Source organism: Phascolarctos cinereus, unplaced genomic scaffold (assembly GCF_003287225.1).
Source record: "Phascolarctos cinereus isolate Bilbo 61053 unplaced genomic scaffold, phaCin_HiC Scaffold_2;HRSCAF=192, whole genome shotgun sequence".
In the NCBI taxonomy this organism is placed as follows: Eukaryota; Metazoa; Chordata; class Mammalia; order Diprotodontia; family Phascolarctidae; genus Phascolarctos; species Phascolarctos cinereus.
The window spans coordinates 326,315,360-326,337,031 of record NW_027555625.1 but is presented as its reverse complement, the minus strand read 5'-3'; the positions used below and the strand labels follow the sequence as shown (position 1 = coordinate 326,337,031).

At 45.6% G+C, this 21,672-nt stretch overlaps 2 protein-coding genes across 3 annotated transcripts; both read right to left on the bottom strand.

The window, feature by feature from the left end:
* Window positions 1-12: 12 nt before the first annotated feature.
* Window positions 13-4,773, bottom strand: EIF6 (eukaryotic translation initiation factor 6). Of its 2 annotated transcripts, none has more exons than XM_020998804.2 (7): window positions 4,555-4,773; window positions 4,232-4,343; window positions 3,779-3,864; window positions 2,934-3,109; window positions 1,785-1,961; window positions 914-1,095; window positions 13-308 (listed from the first exon to the last, which is right to left on the bottom strand). In XM_020998804.2, exons 2-7 carry the CDS (start codon window positions 4,336-4,338, stop codon window positions 299-301), a joined length of 738 nt encoding a protein of 245 aa, XP_020854463.1. In that variant the 5' UTR covers window positions 4,339-4,343; window positions 4,555-4,773; the 3' UTR covers window positions 13-298. The 2 variants fall into 2 exon arrangements, with proteins under 2 accessions (XP_020854463.1, XP_020854464.1); XM_020998805.2 differs by lacking the exon at window positions 4,555-4,773 and adding an exon at window positions 4,420-4,548.
* Window positions 4,774-5,022: 249 nt separating this feature from the next.
* On the bottom strand, window positions 5,023-21,537 carry FAM83C (family with sequence similarity 83 member C). Its single transcript, XM_020998803.2, has 4 exons — window positions 9,722-21,537; window positions 8,227-8,394; window positions 7,486-7,610; window positions 5,023-7,181 (listed from the first exon to the last, which is right to left on the bottom strand). Exons 1-4 carry the CDS (start codon window positions 10,229-10,231, stop codon window positions 5,888-5,890), a joined length of 2,097 nt encoding a protein of 698 aa, XP_020854462.1. The 5' UTR covers window positions 10,232-21,537; the 3' UTR covers window positions 5,023-5,887.
* Window positions 21,538-21,672: the final 135 nt, after the last annotated feature.

Here is a 21,672-nt window from a genome sequence, read left to right as displayed (position 1 = left end):
AGTATAAAAAAATATTTAACAAAGGGCCCAAGTGCCTTTTAATGATGGAATGGAGCACAAGGACAGTGGAAATCAAAGAACCAAGGTGAACTCACTTAAGGGCTTTTTTTTTTAACAGTAAAAATGAAGTTACAGGAGATCCGTCTTGGAAGCTTTGTTATACTCCCACCACCCACGGTCCAGGCTCCAAAGCGCAGATGTTTTAGAGACTCTGAAGGGCCTCACACCGTACTGGAACTGGAGCAGGAACCAAAGTCCTTATTCAAGAGGCCAAGCAACAGAAACTACAGGCAATCACTCAGGTTAAACTGGAAAAAAAAGAAAAAAGATCCATTACAACCACTGCTCTTCAGCCAACCCCTAAACCCCTTCCCCTTACATGACAGCAGGGGGTTGTTGCCCTTTTTTGTCACAGACCCCTTTGGCAATCTGGTAAAGACCAGGGACCCCTTTCTCAGAATAACATTTTTTGAAGAAACTGCTAATTTCAATTAGAGACTAGAATTAAAGACTAATAAAAATAAAGGTGTCATTTTTCTCCCCATCCAAATTCAAGGATACCCTGAATCTACCCATGGAACTCAAGTTAAGAATCCCTGCTCTACAGGGAACCCTTGGCCCTTCTGTGAGAATACCTTTAAATATCTGTCTCTTGTCTGGAGCACAAAAGGAATTCTAGAATGGGGCTATAAATGAACAAGTGTGCTCTTGCTTCTTGGATCAGCTGGATGCTTGGAAAACCAAGCTGTGCCAGTTCCTGACCATTCACGTCTGAGAAACTACAACTGAGTCATTTCATCAATACAGGTAGGCTCTATGTTATAGAAGAACTGGTTTCTTTGGTTTAACACGTATCAATCCATAAAAACCTTCAATGATACAGGAATCAGCTGGCCACAGCAGAGTCACTAACCTGTCGATGAGAGAATCTCGCATCCTGGTGGCAATGGTGCTGGGTCGGGCTTCATTAAGCTTGAAGACACTCTCTACCACTGACAGCTCTGTGCTAGTTGTGTCCAACCCACAGAAGGCACACCAGTCGTTGACTACCATTCCAGCTGCAATCACCTCGCTTCCCCGGTTCACAGTACCAGCCTGCGAGAGAACCCAGTGTGTACCAGAATGTCCCCCTCTTCAATGTTTTTACATGTGGATAGCAAGTCTCCAATCCTGGGGGCCCTAAGAGGCAGTCCTTGATCCTGGATGTCATCAATACTGTGACTCTTCAGAGCTGTCCTTTCAGTCCTCACCCGGCATTTCTCATGAGCTCAAGGTCATAAAGATCCTTGTTCTTATTAAATGACTATCCCCAGACCTACATACATCTTCATTTATACTCCACAGCTCAAAATCGGTAAAACAGTACCCAGACTTAAAAAAAAATAACCATTAATACAAAATCAGGGAAATCATTAAAAAGTGATAAATCACTAAAAATCCAGAGCTGGAAGCTCTGAGAGGTTTCTTCTTCCCAGGGTGATGGGAGGAATACACAGAGCACCATGTAGCAGCTTCCATGCCCACTCCTTATGCTCATAGCTGCTCTTGTCCCTGGCCAATCATAAAAAAGCAGCCAAGCTTAGTTAAGGTGACTGATGCACCCCTTGGTAAAAGGCAGGTGTTGGCTTGCTTTGCTTTTATGAGATGGAGTGGGAGACTCTGAACACCTTTGCCCCATTAGAATATAGGGTGGTGACTCAACTCTGAGGCGTCAGGGTTAGTCCTGGCTAAACCTGCAAAAATTGGAACAGGTTGGGCCTGCGGGCAGAGGGAAAGGTACTCACCACCAGTGGAACTTGGAGAAGGGAGGACAATTCATCTTGGTCCTCAATGGAAGTCTTTGGGTGCACTAGCCCTCCCTGATTGCTGAAAACACAGTAGCTTCCCACCAGCACTTGGTCAGCCACTGTCTGTCTGAAGACTTCAACCTTGAGTACATCAGCTAGAATTTCTTCTGTCTCCTGTGAGTGTAGACACACAGAGTTCAGAACCCTAGCTCATCGGAAGTGTGAAGAAATACCAGGCCTCCAATGTCTTCATGTTTATCAGCATCCACATTCCCACCCAAGGAAGAATGGAAGATTTAGCTGTATCTATGTTCAGTCAATACTGAGAAATGGGGATGAAGGGCAGAAAGGACCAGTTCACTTCTCTGGTGCCCCAACGTGGCTCTAGATCAGCATTCCCCAGCAGCTCTATTAAAGGTGCCTGGGGCTGATCACCACAGTCTCTATCCCCCCAACTATAGAGCCAGAACATTCACAGAATCATAGATTTGGAGCTGGAAAGGATTCAAGAGGCCATCCAGTCCAACCCTCTGATCTTACAGATAAGGAACTGAGGCCTAGAGAAGAATTTTCCAAGCAGAACTCGGAAAATTAGTAGTAAAAGAAACTCAGTAGTAACAGAACTGAGATTTAAACCTAAGTCCTCTGACTAAAAAACCAAAATACTCTCTGCTCTACTAGTGTCTATTCTTCAAAACAGATGTTAAAGAAGGGTTAAGCATCCCACTTCCAAAAGCCCTGTTTTGGAATTAAATTGTAGCTTTTCTCCAATTCAAGTCATATGCAACTTTGGGATGCCAAATGACTGAAGCCCAAAGAAGCTCAATATCCTTTGTATGCCTAGTCAGTCTCCCCATCTAGATGAGAAGTTTCTAGGAGACAAGGACCATATTTATCTAATCTTCTTCACCATAACCCTGCACAGGAATCAGACTCAGAGAATTAAAGTTAGATGAGACCTTAGAAACCACATAAGGTTCAATCTCCTTATTTTACAAAAACTACACACATCACTTTGTCCATACTGATGATATGACACGTTGATGTTTTCAGCACCCAAATGAGACACTGCCACCAGACTACCTAAGGACTAAGAGGATATCATGTCCATGTGCCAACCTGACCTGACTGCCCAAACCTCCTCACCCTGTCCAGGTCGGGGTGAACGAGAGCTACATAGTCATTACAGGTGGTGACGTTGCCCAGGGCTGAGAGTCGCTCCTCTACCCGTCGGATCTGCACAGAGTCAGGGAGGCTGTTTCGGATGTGCTGCAGCTCCTGGTCTGTAGTATTGTTGGGCACTAGAAGGCCATGCCGGTTTCCTGGTGAGATCCAGAAGGAAAACAACCACTAAGCTGGGGAGGGAGGAGGCACAGGAGCAGCACCTCCTGACTTCTCTCTGTCATTCATAAAGGGACACATTACCTCCTGACCGGGCTCCATAGGCCCCCAAGCCCTCCTTTTTCCTCTTCAATATTGAGGACCAGTGTACCATCCTAGCACCCAGCACGGGGATCTGAACATTGTAAGTCATTAGTTTTTAATTAATTCAACCAATGAATATGAGTTCTCATAGCCACCTAGGTGCCAAACGTCCTGGCAAAAAAATCAAAATGGGCACTGCCCAGACTGCTGTGTTAACGATAAAATTATTTCATTCTAAGGTCCAAATCTGCTATCTCAGACTCCTACCCATTTCAAGCTCAAGGGAAGAAAGTGTGTACGGCTAGCAGATAATACACTCAAATATTATCCTTAACTGTAGCACCAACTGCAAATACAACTCTAAATGGAAATCCTCTGATGCCTAAAGACTCCATGGGTTGGGAGCAAAACTAACACCACCGATGCATTACTCAATGCAATGAAAATCAAAACGGCCCGCGATGACATAACTAGGGTGTAGGGATCTTCTGAGTCACAAAGACTGTGTACCACCACCCAGAAATTCCCCCCCACCCCCCTTCCCAGGCCTTTAGGGCCAGACATACCCACACACATGCGACCAATGATCCTGCAGCCGGCGATGGAAGCGTGCACCACTGGAATGGTCTCTGAAAGCTCGCCCTCAAACACACTGCGAACACACAGTCAGCCCACAGGTCACTGAGTGATACCCCAGAAGGGCCCATGGGGACCCTTCTCTGGGGCTGCGGGGCTTCTTCCTCCCCCCTCCCTCCCAGGTCAGCCACACTCCTCCTGAACCTTAAGCTCTTAGCTTCGGAGGAGCTCAAATAGATCTTATTTACAGAAACTCAAGTCTCCTTCTAAAGCTCCCTCTCCAGTGCCTTTTGAAATCCTTGACACCAGTCTGTGAGGGAGGCTGAACGAAGACAACCAGCTCCATGGTAAAGATGAGGAAACTGAGGCCCAGAGCGGGGACGGGATTCGCTTAGAGTTACAGGATCCCGAGAGGCAGGCCCCCCCCCCCTCCCCGGCCCCACCTGTAGAAGTTCTCCGAGCCGCCGATGGCCACCAGGCAGTAGGTGTTGGTGAGCTTGGCGAAGCAGCCGACCTCGCAGTTGTTCTCGAAGGAGGCTCGGACCGCCATGAGGCCTAGGGACGGCGGGTCGGGGGGGTCAGGAAGCCGCAGCTCCCTCGAGATCCCCCCTCCCCGACCCCGAAGCCGTACCCAACACCCGCCTTCCTGCAAGGCTGCCTGAGCTCGGCCCCTCCGGCCTCAGCCCGGCAGCACGATCGATCCCCGGCTCCCTTCTCCTCCTCCCCTGACCCTAGGCCCTCGGGGCCCATCGCCGAGCCGGCTCACCGGGCAAAGGCTATTGCACGAGGCGCTCTCGTAATTCGCTTCCGTTTCCGTTCCTGAACTAAAAGACTTCCGGCACGAAGGCCCCTATAGGGCTGCTCTGGCCGGGGACTCCGGGACCACTAGGTGGTTCCCAATCTTCGGCGGGATGGGACTGGGTGAAGAGCGACCTCCGGGGCTCAGTGACCGCTCCTTACTCCAATCCGCTCCTGTCACTTCTGCTGGATCCCCGCCCCTTCCGGATCTTCACGTCACTCTGCCCCGCCTCTTCCTCAGCCATCACGCCCCACGCCTTCCTTCCCTCCCAGACCCGCCCACTGCCTCCCTGGGTCCTCGCCTCCGCCTCTTCCCTCCACCGGACCCTGCCCCGGCTCATCTTTGAAATAAAAATCTTGCCGTCTTCTCCCCAGGTTGACCTAGAAGGAGCCAAGTTCCCAGTCCCAGATTCCCACAGGTCACACCAGTCGAGTGTTGGTCAGGGACGCTTAAGTTTATTTGTGTTAATTTACACTGTGACTAGACATTGATGTGGCCCAGGGAAAGGGTTGTCCCATGTGACCCTGGGGGTGGGAGTTTGCATGTATTGCGTGCTCGTCGGGTCGGACCGACTCGTTGCTGCATCCTTGTTCTGGACGTCTCCTTGGCTTGAAGTACCTTCCCCTACTTGGGGGGCTCTTCTAGTCCTCCTCTTCTCTCCCTTTCCTTCTAGTAGCAGCCCCAGGAGCCAGGCAGGACAATCTGGCAATTTACTTTCCAGACTCCATCCTGCAGAATATGTGTCCTCACCTGCTTCTGGGTCAGGGACCTCAGAGGATAAGGAAGCCTTGTTCAGATAGGATCATATTAATGATAGAGAGCTCACTACCTTAGTTGTGATAATTCTATCCACAACCTTTGCCTCTCTCCCCCCACCTGGAACATAGTTAATAAGCACAAAGGGAGGGATCAATAAATACTGGTTGATCTGTGAGTGTGTTGGGGTCACAAATCAGGGTCGCTGTGGTGGGAAGTCAGATGAGTGGGGTTCAGTGAGGCTGAGTATCAGTGGATAAATACAGTCCATAGTGGGGTGAAGATGGGGGAGCAGGGTCAGTAGGTCAGAAATGAGGTTGTAGTTAGTGGGGTTGGGATCAGTAGGTTGGAACTTTAGGTGAAGAGGTTAAGTGTCAGGGACATTAGGTGTCAGTAGGATTGAGGGAATAGTAGCCTTGGCCCCTGGTGACACTTGCCTCTGGTTCTAACCCTTGCATCTGTGACAAGTCAGACCAGCAATGAACTGTGACTAGTCACAGGTGTTTCCTGTAGAGCCTGGGTCTGAGAGGCAGGCAAAGGGGTCTTAGGTCTCAAAGCGGCTTCGAATTAGTCTGAACTTGGATTTGTTATATTTAGTGATGAGATCCAGCTTGCTATGACCCAAAGTCAGACGTTTCTCATCCCCAGGAGTATGATTCCGGGAACCAGCAGGGATGCAGGATGCTTGAGAACCAGGAATACTGGAGACACTGGGCTCCTGTGGGTTAGGGACAATAGGTACACCAGAAACAACAGATTCCCGTGGGCTAGGAACACTGGGGATGCCAGGGACACCTGGGTCCGGGTTCCTTTTTATCCTCTGTAGCCTGTGATATTTGGTGATGAGGTCTAACTTGCTGTGGCCCAGGGTCAGCCGCTTCTCATCTTCAGAGGCCACCTTGGCTCTGCCCATGGAATCTGGGGTAGAGGTCCTAACTGGGCCTGTCCCCTCCATCCGGAATGGACCATATTTAGCCACAAGGTCCAGCTGGCCCAGAGTTGGCCGCCTCTGATCCACAGACTGCTCCCTGACCTTGGCATGGTCCCCAGAGCCTGGGTTCCCAGAACCAGGTGTCTGAGAACCCCTGGGGAGGAGATCCAGTCGTCCATAGTTGTAGCTGGGAGGGGATGGCTTCCTCTCCTGTAATGGCTTCTGACTCACTTCTGGGGCTAGCGTAGGCATTCCACAGAGGCCCCTGGGTAGGCTGGGCTCCTGGCTATGGGCAAGCCCATTCTCTGGAAGTCGAGGAAGGGGCACAAGGTGGAGCTGGCGAGAAAACAGAGGGTTCCCTAGCCCTGGTCCTGTTACTGGTCCTACCCCCAGCCCAAGCCCTAACCCTAGTCCTTCCTGATTGAGGGCTGGCGATGATTGAGCCCAAGGAGCTGTCCCCAGTGTGCCCAGGCTGGGTCGATAAGCTGTAGTTGGGTTGTGGTTGGGGTCTGATAATCGCCGGTGCAAGGGAAAGGGGCCACTGGCTTGGCGACGGCCAGGAGCAGGGGAACCGGAAGCCACGAGACCACTGAAGCCAATGCCACCGCCACCTCCAGGCAGCCCACAGTAGGAAGAGCTTGTAAGGGGGGAACATTTGACACTGCCAAGGCTAGGGCCAACTGGTGAGGTAGACGGTGAACTAGGGAGGCCTGACTCAAAAGCCAGAGGAGGTGGGGGTGGGCAGGGAGCCCGAGGAGCCAAGACATCTTCCTCCCCGCCAGAGAAGCCCTCCACAGTCTGAGACTCAGCAAACATGCAGCGGAACTCTCGGTCGAAGTCCTCAACAATGCGGCCTCGAAGCTGCAGCACGAGGCTGGTGTGAACCTGACTGCAGAGCCATGTGAAGCTAGGAGGAGGCAGAGAGAGCAAGGGGTTAGCAATCCAAAGGTGAGCTGGTGAGAGGGGCCCTCTAGGGGCAGGAGGACAGCACAGGGCAGGGGGCAGAGTTCTGCTATGGACTCCATGTAATCTTAGCCATATCCTTTCTCTGCCAAGGTGTTCCCCTCTGTAAAACAGGGATTAGACCATCAGTGTCAGCTCCATTTCTGATGAGTATGCAGAAGAGATCATCTTATAGGCAAGAGGTGGGACCCCAGCTCCCCTCCTCTACTACCCAGGTCACTCCTCATTCCTTGTTCCTTCCATCATACCTGTAGCTCCCAGCCACCACCTGCTCACAGTCAATGATGACAAATTTTTCTAGCGCCTGCCCTGTGAAGCGTCGTCCTGCCTTGCTGCAGTAGGTGTCCCCGCAAATGCTCCGCACACGCATGTTCTAGAACTCAGGAGGAGAGGCAGCGTCAGGAGGCACTTTTCTGGCCTCAAAGACTTTTCCTGCTAACCCTAGATCCTGAACCACCCAGGGCCAACTCAATTAAATTAATTTTGTTTCAACAAAAATTTGTCAAACACTTACAATGTGCAAGGAAGGCCCTATGCAAACTCTTCAGGGGCTTATAATTTACAGGGAGATTAACACATGAATGCAATAGGTGTAATATACAGTAGAGAATGCAGAGGGTCAAAGAGAGATCAGAGAACTCCAGGCATAACAGAGGTGGGCTAGAGCACTTGGAGAATCAGGGAAGACTTCACAGAGAGGGTGGCTTCTGATGTGAGCCTTGAAGGAGGACAAGGATTCTGAAGGGTAGAGGTGAAGAAGGAGCATATGTGAAGTATGGGAGATAGCTTCAGTAAACGGCAACAACTTGAATAACCTTGAAATTGTTGTTCTCGATCTTCATCTCTAAGTCAACTAAGCCTGCTACTACTGAAAAGTGGGGTCCCTGCTCCTACTTATCCTTGATCTGATCCTGACCCTGCTGCTCCAACACCTCGCTGATCCCAGTCTGGTATCTCCAGCCTGACTGACTCTACCCGTGTCCACTGACCGTCAGGTGGCCCCCAGTGAGATCCATCTTGTAGCACATCTCCAGGAAGTGGTGCAAGTTGTCCTGAGCCAGCAGCAGGTAAACAGGCACAGCCCGACGTCCTGAAGCCTCCATCAAATCACAGAGCAGCTCCATGTCTGTGAACACATCCATTACCACAGCCACAACCTGTAGGGGGAAGGGAATAGGATTCAAGCAATGGGAGCCAAGATACTTGGGGTCTGGGCTCAGTTCTGCCCCTCATTCAATGTGTAGCCTAAGGCAAGTCTTTCTCCCCCTCTGAGTCTCAGTTTTCACGTCTGTATAATTTTTAGAGGGTTGGACTTGATACCCTATATGATCACAAAAGGGAGGAGGGAGACCCCTGGATCTCTAAGAACCCTTAAGTGTTCTGTCTAGCTCACCCTGATCCTAGCCCCATAGTCTCCCCCTCTCAGGTTTAAGGACTTTCTGAGCACCTGTGGATGGCCCCTTGGACGGTAGCTCCTTAATTCTTCCTTCCCCTCCCACTAGGGCTAGAGAAATTAATTTATGGTCTAATTTTACAGGTAAGAAGACTGGGGCCCAGAACTGGAAAAGTTGCACAATGAGTTAAAGATTGAACTAGGACTTGAAGCAATGTCTTCTGACTTTGTCTCTGACAGGACATATAGCAGGGGAGAACCACAGCTTCTAGGCTAGAGATTGGCTTCCAAGTAGTGAGAGCTAGGGGAGGAGCCAAAGATCAAAAGCAGTTGGGACAGAGTTAATGACCCTATTAGATGCTATACTAGGGCCACCCATGCCCCAGGGCAGCACAAGGAACCTGTCCAGAAAAGGTGAGGGTGAAAGAAAGAATCCAAGACCCAAAGAGCCCTATTAGGGGAAGAACAGCCTTAGAGGGACAGGACAGGTTTTACCTCTCCTTCCCTAGGTCCTGGTCTGACTTCTGATCTCCAAGCCTGCCCTTCCCTCTCATGAAATTTCAATTCATTAGTTAGTGAGCCTAATTAATGGTAAGGTAAAACCTGACCTGACCACTCTCCAGCGTAAATGAATCCAGTTATCCAAATGATCTCTGTCCTCCAGGCCTCTCCTCCAGGGGGCCCCCAGGGTTGTACCACAGAATTCCAATACTAGTGAAGGACAGGGTCATCCCAAGTGTCCTCCCTTCCCCCAGGAGAAACAGGACCAGAGAAAGATAGTGGGAGGTCTAAGTGTCTTAGTATGTATATGTTGGGAGTAGGGGTGGGGGTGCGGGTGGGGAGAGAAGCAGATGGAATCTCTCCTCAATCCTTAACAGCCCTAATGTTCTCTAACCCACTCGTCTAGGAAGCCCCTCCTCACCTCCTTTACTTTCTGGGCTGGTGCCTACTATAAGTCCCATAGAATTTGTGACCTAGATCCAAAACTTGCCTCACCTCAATCCCTGGCTCAGTCCTCCCCACTCAGCCCTCACCCGTTGGTACCCTGCCCTATCAACCAGTCAAGTACCCAAACCCATCCAGTCTTGTACCGTGCGGGCTTGGCTGAAGAGGAAGCGCAGTAAGTCTTTGATGTTCTTGGCCTTGTCTCTCTGGAAGTGGACAACAGCTTGTGTGGGGCTGAAGCCTGTGGCCTGGGGTACCTCAGGCCAACCCAGGTCCAGGGCAGGTGGTTCAGCATCTGTTGCTGCTGGGAAGTAGGTGCCAGAGGTGGCCTGAGAGATGAGGCTGAGCCGGTCAGCGGTGCCAGAGGTCTGGGGACATGCCTTGCCATCTTTATCTCTATTCTCACCACTATCCCCAATCTCAGGGCCTCCACGAACATGTTGGGTCATGTAGTTAAGGTCTAGGGCAGACAGGAAGGGCAGCTCACGCTCCTCAGCAATGACTCGAAGATAGGCAGCCTCACCATGTTCCAGGAGAGCATCGGCAGCCAGCCGGGCAGCTTCACTGTGCTTCAGGATCAGGGGTAGGGCCTCTCTCCACCAGGGCTGTTTGAGTTCCTCCACTCGGCCCCGAAGGGCTCCCGGGCCCCCAAACATGATCTTGAGAACCACTCCCTGAACCCCTACCTATCCAAATTGCACGCTTAGCCCCAAGGCCCCAGCCTCGGGTTTTGGCCTCCCCATGGCCAATGCTTCCTTGCTCTTGCTGGATGACCACAGCAAAAGATGTGAAGAGGTAAGAGCCCTAGCCTCACCCTCACTCTGGGGGAGCCAGGCCCATGCCGCCACCCTAAGTCTGTGCCAGGCTCCGCCCTCATTGCCCCCAGGCCACTTTGAGGGAACCTGTCAGATCAGCCCCACCCGCTGCTGTCCTGACTCGCCCAAACCCCACTGATCGGGATTATGGAGGGCCAGTGGCTCCTCCTTGGGCCTTAGCAAGCATAGGCACCAGTCTCTGAGCACCTATTGTGTCCCCTATTTCATGGCCCAGATGACCCCACCTAATATCTACGGCTTGCATGTGGACACATACATACTGACATGTGTAAACACTGACATAACTAGACACACAGGGACACTGCCTATTGAGTTATGCTCTTCTCCCTCAGCTCTGAACTTAGTTGCTTTTAGCTTAGCCAGAGCCCTAGGGCAAGAAACCTTGATAAAATCAGACCTCTAATTCCCAGGCAACTCCTTATTCCTTTTTTTAAATTTTTAGGTGATCAGGGTTAAGTGACTTGCCCAGGGTTACACAGCTAGTAAGTGTTAAGTGTCTAAGGCTGCATTTGAACTCAGGTCCTCCTGATTCCAAGGCCAGAGCTCTATTCACTGAACCACCTAGCTGCCTCTATGACTCCTTATTCTTGTAGTGTTGGACCAGCCTCCTGCTAGGCCCAGCTTGGGATAGGGCCTCCCTGAGTCTGGAAAGGGGGCTATAATATGGGATTTTTGGTTCCTTAGCCAGGTTCAGGCTGTGCCTACTTTTGGTGGGCGGGGCTCTCCTGCCCAGACTTTGCTCCAGTTTAAAAGATATTTACCTTTGGGGCCCAAGGAAGGTGGAGAGCAGTGAACAGAGGCATAGGTCTGGCCTTGGCAGGGATAGAATGGGGCTCTAGGGACACAAGGATATTTGCATGGAGCCAAAATCCTGGGAAAACTTGATAGGGTTACTCTCCCTGTTGTACACAGCCATGAGATCTGAAGCCCAAGAGGAAAAGAGACCTGTTCACAGTCATACAGTGAGAGAATCCAGGTCTCCTGAATTTATGCCCAGAGTTTTTCCTTTGCACCTGTTGCCTCTCAAGCCTGACTGGGCAGAGAGAAGGGGGTTGGGGGGTTGTTGTGGGCAGGGAGCTGAGTAAACAGTCAGACGTTGTCGGAGGTAATGAGGTGTCTGTTGGGGCAGCTGAGATAGCAGGGGCTTCATTAGGCCCTTATCTCACAATCTCAGCATTTGGAGGGGGTAGAGGGAGGAGTCGGCTGAAGGTGACTCGTGGATATGTACTAGTGCCTATATTATGCTCTTCTCTGAGTACATGTATAGTACTATGTATAACCTTGTATTGGTGTAAAAAGATATGTATAGGTATATCTGTGTTTCAGCCTATAGGAGTGTGTGCAAGCATGTTCCAATAATAACATGTCTGGATATATATGTCCCTGTGGGTAAACATGTGGGTAACGCATGTGTGTATCAGTATGATTATGTGTGTATTTCTGGCAACCACTCCAGTATCTTTGCCAAGACCTTGAATGGGGTCACAAAGAGTTGGACACAGCTGAAACAACTGAACAATCACAAATCTGGGTCTTGTTGCTTTATGTATCCCCCAGCATGTCTCTGGAGTGATCTCTGACAAGGGTCCTGGTCTAATGATATTACAGAGAGGGCCATACTGAGAATCAGAACACTTGGTTTCCAATCCTGGTTCTGCCCTCATTACCTGTGTGACCATTGGCAAATCACTTCAACTCTCTGGGCCTGTTTCCTCACTTGTAAGAGATGGAGGTCAGACTGGATGACCTCTAAGGTCCCTTCTAGCTTTAAATTCTTGATCTCATATAACTTATTTGTACTGATCACTTCCTCTTCCCCTCTATTCCCAGTTTATAAAAGGCCCTGGTTAGGTTAGAGACAAGGAGTACTTCCCAGCCTCTGATAGTGGTGGTGGTGCCAGTGGGTAGGCGGTGCTCAGAAGCAAAGGGGCTAGTGCCTCACAGGGTACAGAGGGAGAAATACTGTATCCTCAATAACCCCCAACTGAGTGCAGGAACTTAGCCTTCCTTTTTTTCTCCCTGAAGATTTCGAGCTGATGCTCCTCTTCCAGTAAGGTCTCCTGCCTCTCACCCTCCCAGCTACCTGTTGGGGCAGAGTTAGGCTGGAACACTCATTCACTCCATAAGAACAAGGAACAAGACTTTTTTTCTGATAGAACATGTCATCCCTTTAGGGCCTAACACAAGTGTCTGCACATAGCAAAAGCTGCCTAAGTAGTTCACAAATTCTAGAATTTCAAACCAGAAAGAACCTTGGAGGGCACCTAGCCCCCTCTGCCATACCCCCAACAAGTGGTCATTCAGGTTCTGTTTGTTGGATGAATGGACATTTCCTGGGAGCCTATGTGCCAGGCCTGGTGTTGTGGGCTACAGGGGAAAAAAAAAAAGGAAACTCATCCCTGGCTTCAAAGATGTCTCCACAGTAAGTAAAGAATGTATAGATTAGATGCAAAATAGTCACCCAGGAGCAAAGAGTGAGTAAAGTTAGCAGTTATTGACCAAAGTCCTGGAATTAAGTTGGGGCTGCCCTTCCCTGAGGTAATGGGAGAGAAAGGTAAGAGGGCAATAACTGGGAAGGCCAGGTCCAACTCAGAGCCATGAGGGTGGAGAATGAAGTGTGTGTGTGTGTGTATACAGTTTTTGGCCTGAGCTATAGGCCTCCCTGGGGGAACATTTGGGTACAGGACTCTTAATAACTATTATTAACAGAAAAGAAAACATATTTCCTGGTACTGTGGTGCGTCAGGCGCCAAGTTGGCATCGATCTCTGGACACAGAGGCCACTTATTACTGTCTACTGTCTCCACTGGGCTTTAAGTGGTACCTTGGCAGGTGATTTACCATCGTTTGAGGATGGTCACTGGGCCAAGAGGACACTCGGGGCCAAAGGTTTCAAGTCCCATCAGGACTAATAATAATAACTATAGCTGAAGTTCTATAGGGCACTACGGGAATCACAAACTGCTTTGCATACACTATCTCATTCTAATGGAGGAGACAACATGAAAACAACTACATATAAACTAGCTACAGACAAGATAGATTGGAGATAATCCACAAAGAGAAGACACTAGAATTAAGGGGGATTGGCAAAGGCTTCCTGTGGACAGTGGGACATTAGCTGGGCCTTGAAGGAATCCAAGAGGCAGAGATAAGGAGAAAGAGCATCTCAGGTAAAGGGGACAGCCAGTGAGCATACACACTGATCTGGGAGACGAAGTGTGTTGAATGAGGAACAGCAAGGGTACGTGGAGGGTACAAGGTATAAGAAGCGTGGAAATCTATGAAGGGGCCAGGCTATGAAGGGTTTTAAAAGCCACACGGAGAATCTTATATTCAGTGCTAGAGGTAACAGGGAGCCACTAGAGTGGATTGAATAAAGGTGGGGGAAGTGATACTGTCAGTTCTGCATTTTAAGATCACTTTGGCAGCAAAGTGGAGGATGAACTGGAGTGGAGATGTGGCAGGGAGACCCACCAGCACAATACAGGCCTGCATCAGGCTGGTGGTAGTGTCAGAAGAGAGAAGGGGGCGTATGTGAGAGATGTTATAAAGGTAAAACCAACAGTTGTTGGCAATAGATTGGATATAAGGGGTGAGAGATGACACCGGGGCTGTAACCCTGGGTGACTGAGAAGATAATAGTGTCTTCCACAGTAATAGGGAGATCAGGAAGAAGAGAAGGCTTTCGGGGGGGCTGGGCTGGGGAAGATGATGAAGCTGAGATCCAAACTCAGGCCCCAGGATCTTGGGATTGCAATTGGAAAGGATCCTTTGGGATCACCAGTCTGGGCTCAGATCCCACCTTTTGGCACCGACTAGCTCCGAGTCTTGTTTCCTCATCTCTGCAATGGAGATAGTGTCACTCTGGGACCTACCTTCAGGGGCTGTGGAAAGGCTGCAATGGAAAATGTCTATTGGCACGTTTTAAAGTGCTATACAAATATCAGTTATTTCCATTATCCTGAAGATCATGAATAGGCATGGCAAGGGGATCTTTCAAAAAAATCTGTCTCCCCCAAAACCAGTCATTGTGCTCCACACGTTATCTGCTTAAATGTTTGCCGAATGCGAGTCAGTGAATGAATGGAATGAAAAATGACACACAGATTTCTGGAGGTATCCAGCTGGCCGCTACCAGACCCTGCTAATAAAAGTAGACATGGTACCAGCACCTCATCTTTCCCATACTTCCCTGCCTGCCCAGACAGAGGAGGACTGGAAGGCTGATACACCCCTTCTGAAAGCATGGTGACTCTAATTTAGGCATTTTGAAGGCAGGGATGCTATCTCTTCTCTTCCTTGTTCTCTTCCCATCTTGTCGGCTAGGAATTCACTGCTGCCAACTCTGGAGATCCTGTGATGGGAAGGCTACACTCCTTTGGCCCTCAGTCTTTCTTTGAAGATGCTTCTACCTAGGGAGCGGATCCACCAAGGAGAGCAAGGGAAGGGCACATGTTCCTAAGAGGGGTGCAGGAGTGGGTTCCCCAGGGTCCTGCCCTACTTGAGGGGGCCCCGCTTGGGCAAGTCATTTCTCTTCTCTGCACCTCAGTTTCCTCTTCTATAAAATGAGAATATCTACAAACACATACCTTACAGGTACAGGGAAAGAATCTTTATGTAAACTACTGTTATGATAACAGAACCGGATTACAATGTCATTGGGAAATGTTTAACAAAATAACTAAAAATACAACATAATGTTAATCTGTGGTTTTCTAAGTCAGTCTACAGCCCCACAGGGATTCCTTTCTATTTGAATCTGACACTATTGCTCTAGAGCATATATTTAATAAGAAGTCATCCAGCTTTTGCTTAAAGACTTCTACTGAGGGAGAATCCAACCTGTACTGAAGCAGCACCTTCCCTTATTGTTGGGGCGGCACATTACTTCCCTTTTTGTTGGGAAGTTTTCCTTCTTAGATGTTTCTGCAACTTTTACCCACAATTTTAATTTTGTCTTCTGGGGTCAAGCAGAACTAGTCTCCCATGTAACAGTCCTTTTTAAAATATATTATTTTCCCCCCAATTACATGTAAAATTTTTAACATTCATTTTTCTAAAGTTTTAAGTTCCAAATTCTATCCCTTCCTCCTTCCCCTCCCCTCTCCCTGACATAGTAAGCAATCTGATATAGGTTATACATGTACAATCACATAAAATATTTTGATATTAGTCATTTTGTGGGAGAAAACTTCAACTAAAAAAAGGGAATAATAGTATGCTTCAGTCTGTATTCAGATACCAATCAGTTCTTTTTTTTTTTTTTTGCTTTTTGGTGAGGCAATCAGGGTTAAGTGACTTGCCCAGGGTCACACAGCTAGTAAGTGTCAAGTGTCTGAGACTGGATTTGAATTCAGGTCTTTCTGGCTCCAAGATTGGAGCTCTATCCACTGTACCACCTAGCTGTCCCTCCAATCAGTTCTTTCTCTGGAGGCAGATAGCGTTTTCCATCATGAGTCCTTTGGGACTGTCATGAATCATTGTATTGCTGAGAATAGCTAAGTCATTCACAGTTGTTCATCATACAATATTGCTATTACTGTGTACAGTGTTCTGGTTCTGCTCACTTCACTCTGCATTAGTTTATGTAAGTCTTTCTAGGTTTTCCTGTATCCTGCTTGTCATTTCTTACAGCATGATAATATTCCATTACAATCATATACCACAACTTGTTCAGCCATTTCCCAATTGATAGACATCCCCTCAATTTCCAATTCTTAGCCACCACAAAAAGAGCTGTTATATTTTTGCACAAATGGGTTCTTTTCCTTGGAATACAGATCTAATAGTGGCACTGCTGGATCAAAGGGTATGCAGTTTGATAGCCCTTTGTGCATAGTTCCAAATTGCTCTCCAGAATGGTTGGATCAATTCACAACTCCACCAACAATGCTTCAGTGTTCCAGTTTTCCCACATCCCCTCCAGCATTTATCATGTTCCTTTTCTGTCATATTAGCCAGCCACTCTGATAGGTGTGAGGTGATTCCTCACAGTTGTTTTAATTTGCATTTCTCTAATTAACAGTGATTTAGAGCATTTTTAAATATGACTATAGCTTTGATTTCTTTGTCCAAAAACTGCCTGTTCATATCCTTTGACCATTTATCAATTACGGAATATTTGTATTCTTATAAATTTGACTCAGTTCTCTATACATTTGAGAAATTAGGCCTTTATCAGAGAAACTTGCTGTCAAAATTTTTTCCTAGTTTTCTACTTTCCTTGCATTGGTTTTGTTTGTGCAAAAATTTTAATATAAACAAAATCATCCATTTCACATCTCATAATTCTATCTCTTGTTTGGTCCTAAATTCTCCTCTTATCCATAGATCTGACAAGTAAACTATTCCATGGTCCCCTAATTTGCTTATGCTATGACTCTTTATGTCTAATTCATGTACTACTCTGACCTTATCTTGGTATGTGGTGTGAAATGTTAGTCTAAACTTAGTTTCTGCCAGTTTTCCAGTTTTCCCAGCAGTTTTTGTCAAATAATGAGTTTTTGTCCCAAAAGCTTGGATCTTTGGGTTTATCAAAAACTAAATTACTATGGTCATTTACTACAATGTACTGTGTATTCCACTGATTCATCACTATTTCTTAGCCAAATACCAGATTATTTTGGTGATCATCACTTTATAATACAGCTTTTTCACTGATTCCCTTGATATTCTTGACCTTTTGTTCTTCCAGATGAATTTTGTTATTTTTCTAGCTCTATAAAATATTTTGGTAGTTTTATTGGTATGGCACTGAATAATTAGGTAGAATTGTTATTTTTATTATATTTGGCTTGGCCTATCCATGAACAATTAATATTTTCCCAATTGTTTTGATCTGATTTTATTTTATGAAATGCTTTGTAATTGTGTCTTGGCAAGTAGACTCCCAAGTATTTTATATTGTCTGTGGTCATTTTAAATGGAATTTTTCTATCTCATGCTGCTGGACTTTATTGGTAGTATATAGAAATGCTGACAATTTATATGGGTTTATTTTATATCCTGCCACTTTGCTAAAGTTGTTAAATTATTTCAACTAGTTTTTTAGTTGATTCTTTAAGCATACCATCATATCATCTACAAAGAATGATAATTGTATTTTCTTGCTACCTATTCTAATCCCTTCAATCTCTTTATCTTCTTATTGCTATAGCTAGCATTTCTAGTACAACATTGAATAATAGTGATGATAGGCATCCTTGCTTCACCCCAATCTCATTGTGAAGGCTTCTAATTTATCCCCATTACAGAAAATGCTTGCTGATGGTTTTGGATAGATATTATTTATTATTTTTAAGGAAATCATTTATCCCTTGCTAGCATTTTTAATAGGAATAGGTGTTATGTTTTGTCAAAGGCTTTTTCTGCATCCATTGAGATAATTATGAGGGGGCAGCTAGGTGGCACAGTAGATACAGCTCTGGCCTGGGAGTCAGGAGGACTGAGTTCAAATATGGCCTCAGACACTTGACATTTACTAGCTATGTGACCCTGGGTAAGTCATTACCATTACTCAATTGCCTCACCAAAAAGCAAAAAAAAAAAAAGATAATTATGATTTCTATTGGTTTTGTTATTGATATAGTCAATTGTACTGAGCTTTCTTAATATTGAAAAGCCCTGCTTTCCTGGTATAAAGCCCACCTAGTCATAGTGTATAATCCTTGTTGTATATTCCTAATATTTTATTTTAAAAATTTACATCAATATTCATTAAGAAGTTGGTTAGTAGTTTTCTGTTTTAGCTTTTCCTGGTTTAAGTATCAGCACAATAATTGTGTCATAAAAGGAATTTGGTAGGATTCCTTCTTCACCTGTCTTTCTAAATAGTTTATATATAGTATTGAGATTGTTCTTTAAATGTCAGTAGAATTTGCTTGTGAATCTATCTGGCCCTGGGGATTTTTTCTTAGGGAATTCATTGATGTTTGTTCAATTTCTTTTTCTAAGATGGGGTTATTTTATTTCCTCTTCTGTTTACCTAGGTAATTTATATTTTTGTAAACATTGACTTCACTGAGATTGTTAGATTTATTGGTATATAATTAGGCAAAATTATAATTTCCCCCTCATTATTGGTGAATTCACTCCTTTCATTTTTGACACTGGTAATTTGTTTTTTTTTTTTAAACCAAACTAACCAATGATTTGTCTGTTTTATAGGTTTTTCATAAAACCAGCTTCTAGGGGGCAGGTAGGCAGCACAGTGGATAGAGCACTGGCCCTGAAGTCAGGAGGACCTCAGTTCAAATCCAACCTCAGACCAAAACACTTGACACGTACTAGCTGTGAGACCTTGGGCAAGTCACTTAACCCAAATTGCCTAAAACCAAAACAAAAAAAAGAAAACCAGCTTCTAGTTTTATTAGTTCAATGGTTGCTTTCCTTTCAATTTTATGATTCTCTCTTTTTATTTTCAGGATTTCTAATTTGGTGTTTCATTGGGGATCTTAAGCTTCTTTTTCTAATTTTTTTTTAGTTGCATGCCCAATTTATTTATCTAGTTTTTCTCTATTTTATTGATGTAAGCATTTGGAGATATAAATTTTCCCTTAAGTACAAAATCCCATAAATTTTGGTATGTTGTCTCATTGTCATTGTTTAATGATGTTATTGATTGCGTCTATAATTTGTTCTTTGACCCACTTATTCTTTAGTTTTGGATTGTTTCCAATTAATTTTTAATTATCTTTCCACTGCCCTTTATTGAATATAATTTTTATTGCATTATAATCTGAAAAGGATGTACTTAATATTTCTGCATTTAGTTGTAAGGTCTCTATGCCTTAATACATGGTCAGTTTCTGTGTAGACACCATGTGCTGCTGAGTATCGCCCCCAGAGGTCTATCAAATCTAACTTTTCTAAAATTCTATTCACCTCCTTATTTTGTGGTTAGATTTATCTAGCTCTGAGTGGGGAAAGTTAAGGTCCCCCACTAGTATAGTTTTACTGTTCATTTCCTCCTTTAAAAATGTAGACGTTACACCATTTGGCACATATGTGTCTAGAACTGATATTACTTCATTGTTTATGGTACTTTTTAGCGAGCTATACTTTCCTTCTTTATGTCTTTTAAATAGATCTATTTTTGCATTTGCTTTGAGATCATGATTGCTACCCCTGCTTTTTTCACTTTGGCTGAAGCATAATAGATTCTGGGCCAGTCCCTTACCTTTATTATGTATCTCCGTGCTTCAAATGTGTCTCCTGCAAACAGCATATTGCAGGATTAATCCATTCTGCTTTGTGCTTCCATTTTATGAAACAAGTTTATTCCATTCAGTTACAGTTATGATAACTGTGTATTTCTATCCTATTTTCCCTTATCCTTCTCTCTCTCACCTTTCACCGTCCCTCTTCACAAGTGTTTTACTTTTGACTGCCACCGTCCCCAATTTACCCTCCCTTCTGTCAATTTCTCCCCCTCTCTTATCCCCAATCCTATGCCCAATTGAGTATGACATTCCCTCTTTGAGTCAATTCTGACGAGAGTAAGGTCCAAGCATTGCCTGGCACCCCATCTTCCCCATCACTGTTACAGCTCTTTCGTCCTTTTTATGTGAGATAATTTAGCCCACTCAATCTCTTCCTTCTCTCTTCTCCCAGTGCAATCTTTTTTCTTACCCCTTAATTTTGTTGGGTGTTTTTTTTTTTTGGGGGGGACTATCATCCCATCATAGTCAACTCACTCCTGCACCTTTTGTCTATGTACAGTCCTTCTAATTGGTCTAATAGTGATAACGTCCTTAAGAGTTACAAGTATCATCTTGCCATGTAGGAATATAAAGTTTAATTTCACTGAATCTCTTACAAAACTTTTCTCTTTCCTGTTTACCTTTTTGTTTCTCTTGAGTCTTGTGTTAGAAGATTACATTTTTTTGTTCAGCTATGGTCTTTTAATTAGGAATGCTCAAAAGTACTTTTTATTAAATATCCATTTTCCCCTCTCGAGGATTATACTGTTTTGCTAGGCAGGTGACTGCAATCCTAGTTCCTCTGTCTTCCAGAATATCATATTCCAAGCCATCTGGCGCTATAGTATAGAAACTGCTAAATCCTATGTGATCCTGACTGTGGCTCCACAATATCTGAATTCTTTGTAGCTACTTGCAATAATTTCTCCTTTGCTTGGGAGCTCTGGAATTTGGTTATATTCCTGGGAGTATTCATTTTGTGATCAATGTATTCTTTCAATTTCTATTTTGCCCTCTCATTCTAGGATGTCTGGGCAGTTTTCCATGATAGTTACTTGAAATATGCTGGCCAGGCTCTTTTTTTGTTCATGCCTTTCAGGTAGTCCAATAATTCTTAAATTCTCTCTCCTGGATCTATTTTTCCAGATCAGGTGTTTTTCCAATGAGAAATTTCCCTTTTTTTTTTTAATTTAAAAAAATTTTTGTCTTACAGTTTCTTGATGTGTTATGGAGTCATTAGTTTCCACTTGCCCAATTCTAATTTTAAAGTTTTGTGCTTCTTTTCCATTTGGCCAATTCCACTTTTTAAGGTGGTGTTTTCTTTAGTGAATTTGTGTATATCTTTTCTCATTTTTTGTGCTTTCTTTACCGAAGTGTTAACTTTTTTTTCATGATCCTCTTACATTACTCTTCTATGTTTTGCTTTTAAAAATCCTTTTAGAGCTCTCCCAAGAGTCTTTTTGGGCCCAAGGCCAATATACATTTTTCTTTGAGGTTTCATATGCAGCTGTTCTGCCATCGTTGTTCTCTTCTAGGTTTGTTCCTTGATCTTCTCTGTCACCATAATTACTTTCTATGGTCTGGTTCTTTTGTTTTTGTTTTAGGCGATTTTTTTTTTGCTCATTTTTCTATTTTGTGACTTTTTGCTTTAATGCAAAAATTGGGCTCTGTTCCTGGACTGCAGAGGGTACAGTCTCAAGCTTCTTGTGCTTGGACTCAGGGCCTCACTGGTGGCCTGCTCTGGGCATGGGATCTTGCTACTGCTGGCTTGCCTTGGGGCTTGAGGCCTCCATGCTGGTTTGCACCAGGGGCAGGGCCTCACTGGTGGCTCTCGCCCCAGGGCTCAAGGCCTCAACTGCAGGACCCCTTGGGTGCAGCTTACCGCTGCCTTCCTCACCAAACCTCCCTCCTCTCCCTCCCTAGTGAGAGAGATTTTCCTGCTGGACCCCACCCCCCACCCCCTACCCCAAGCTGTTTTGGACTGGTAAGCTGCTTCACTGCTGTAAAATTGATTGTGAGGTGTTACTGTAAGATTGTTTGGAAGGGAATTTAGGACAG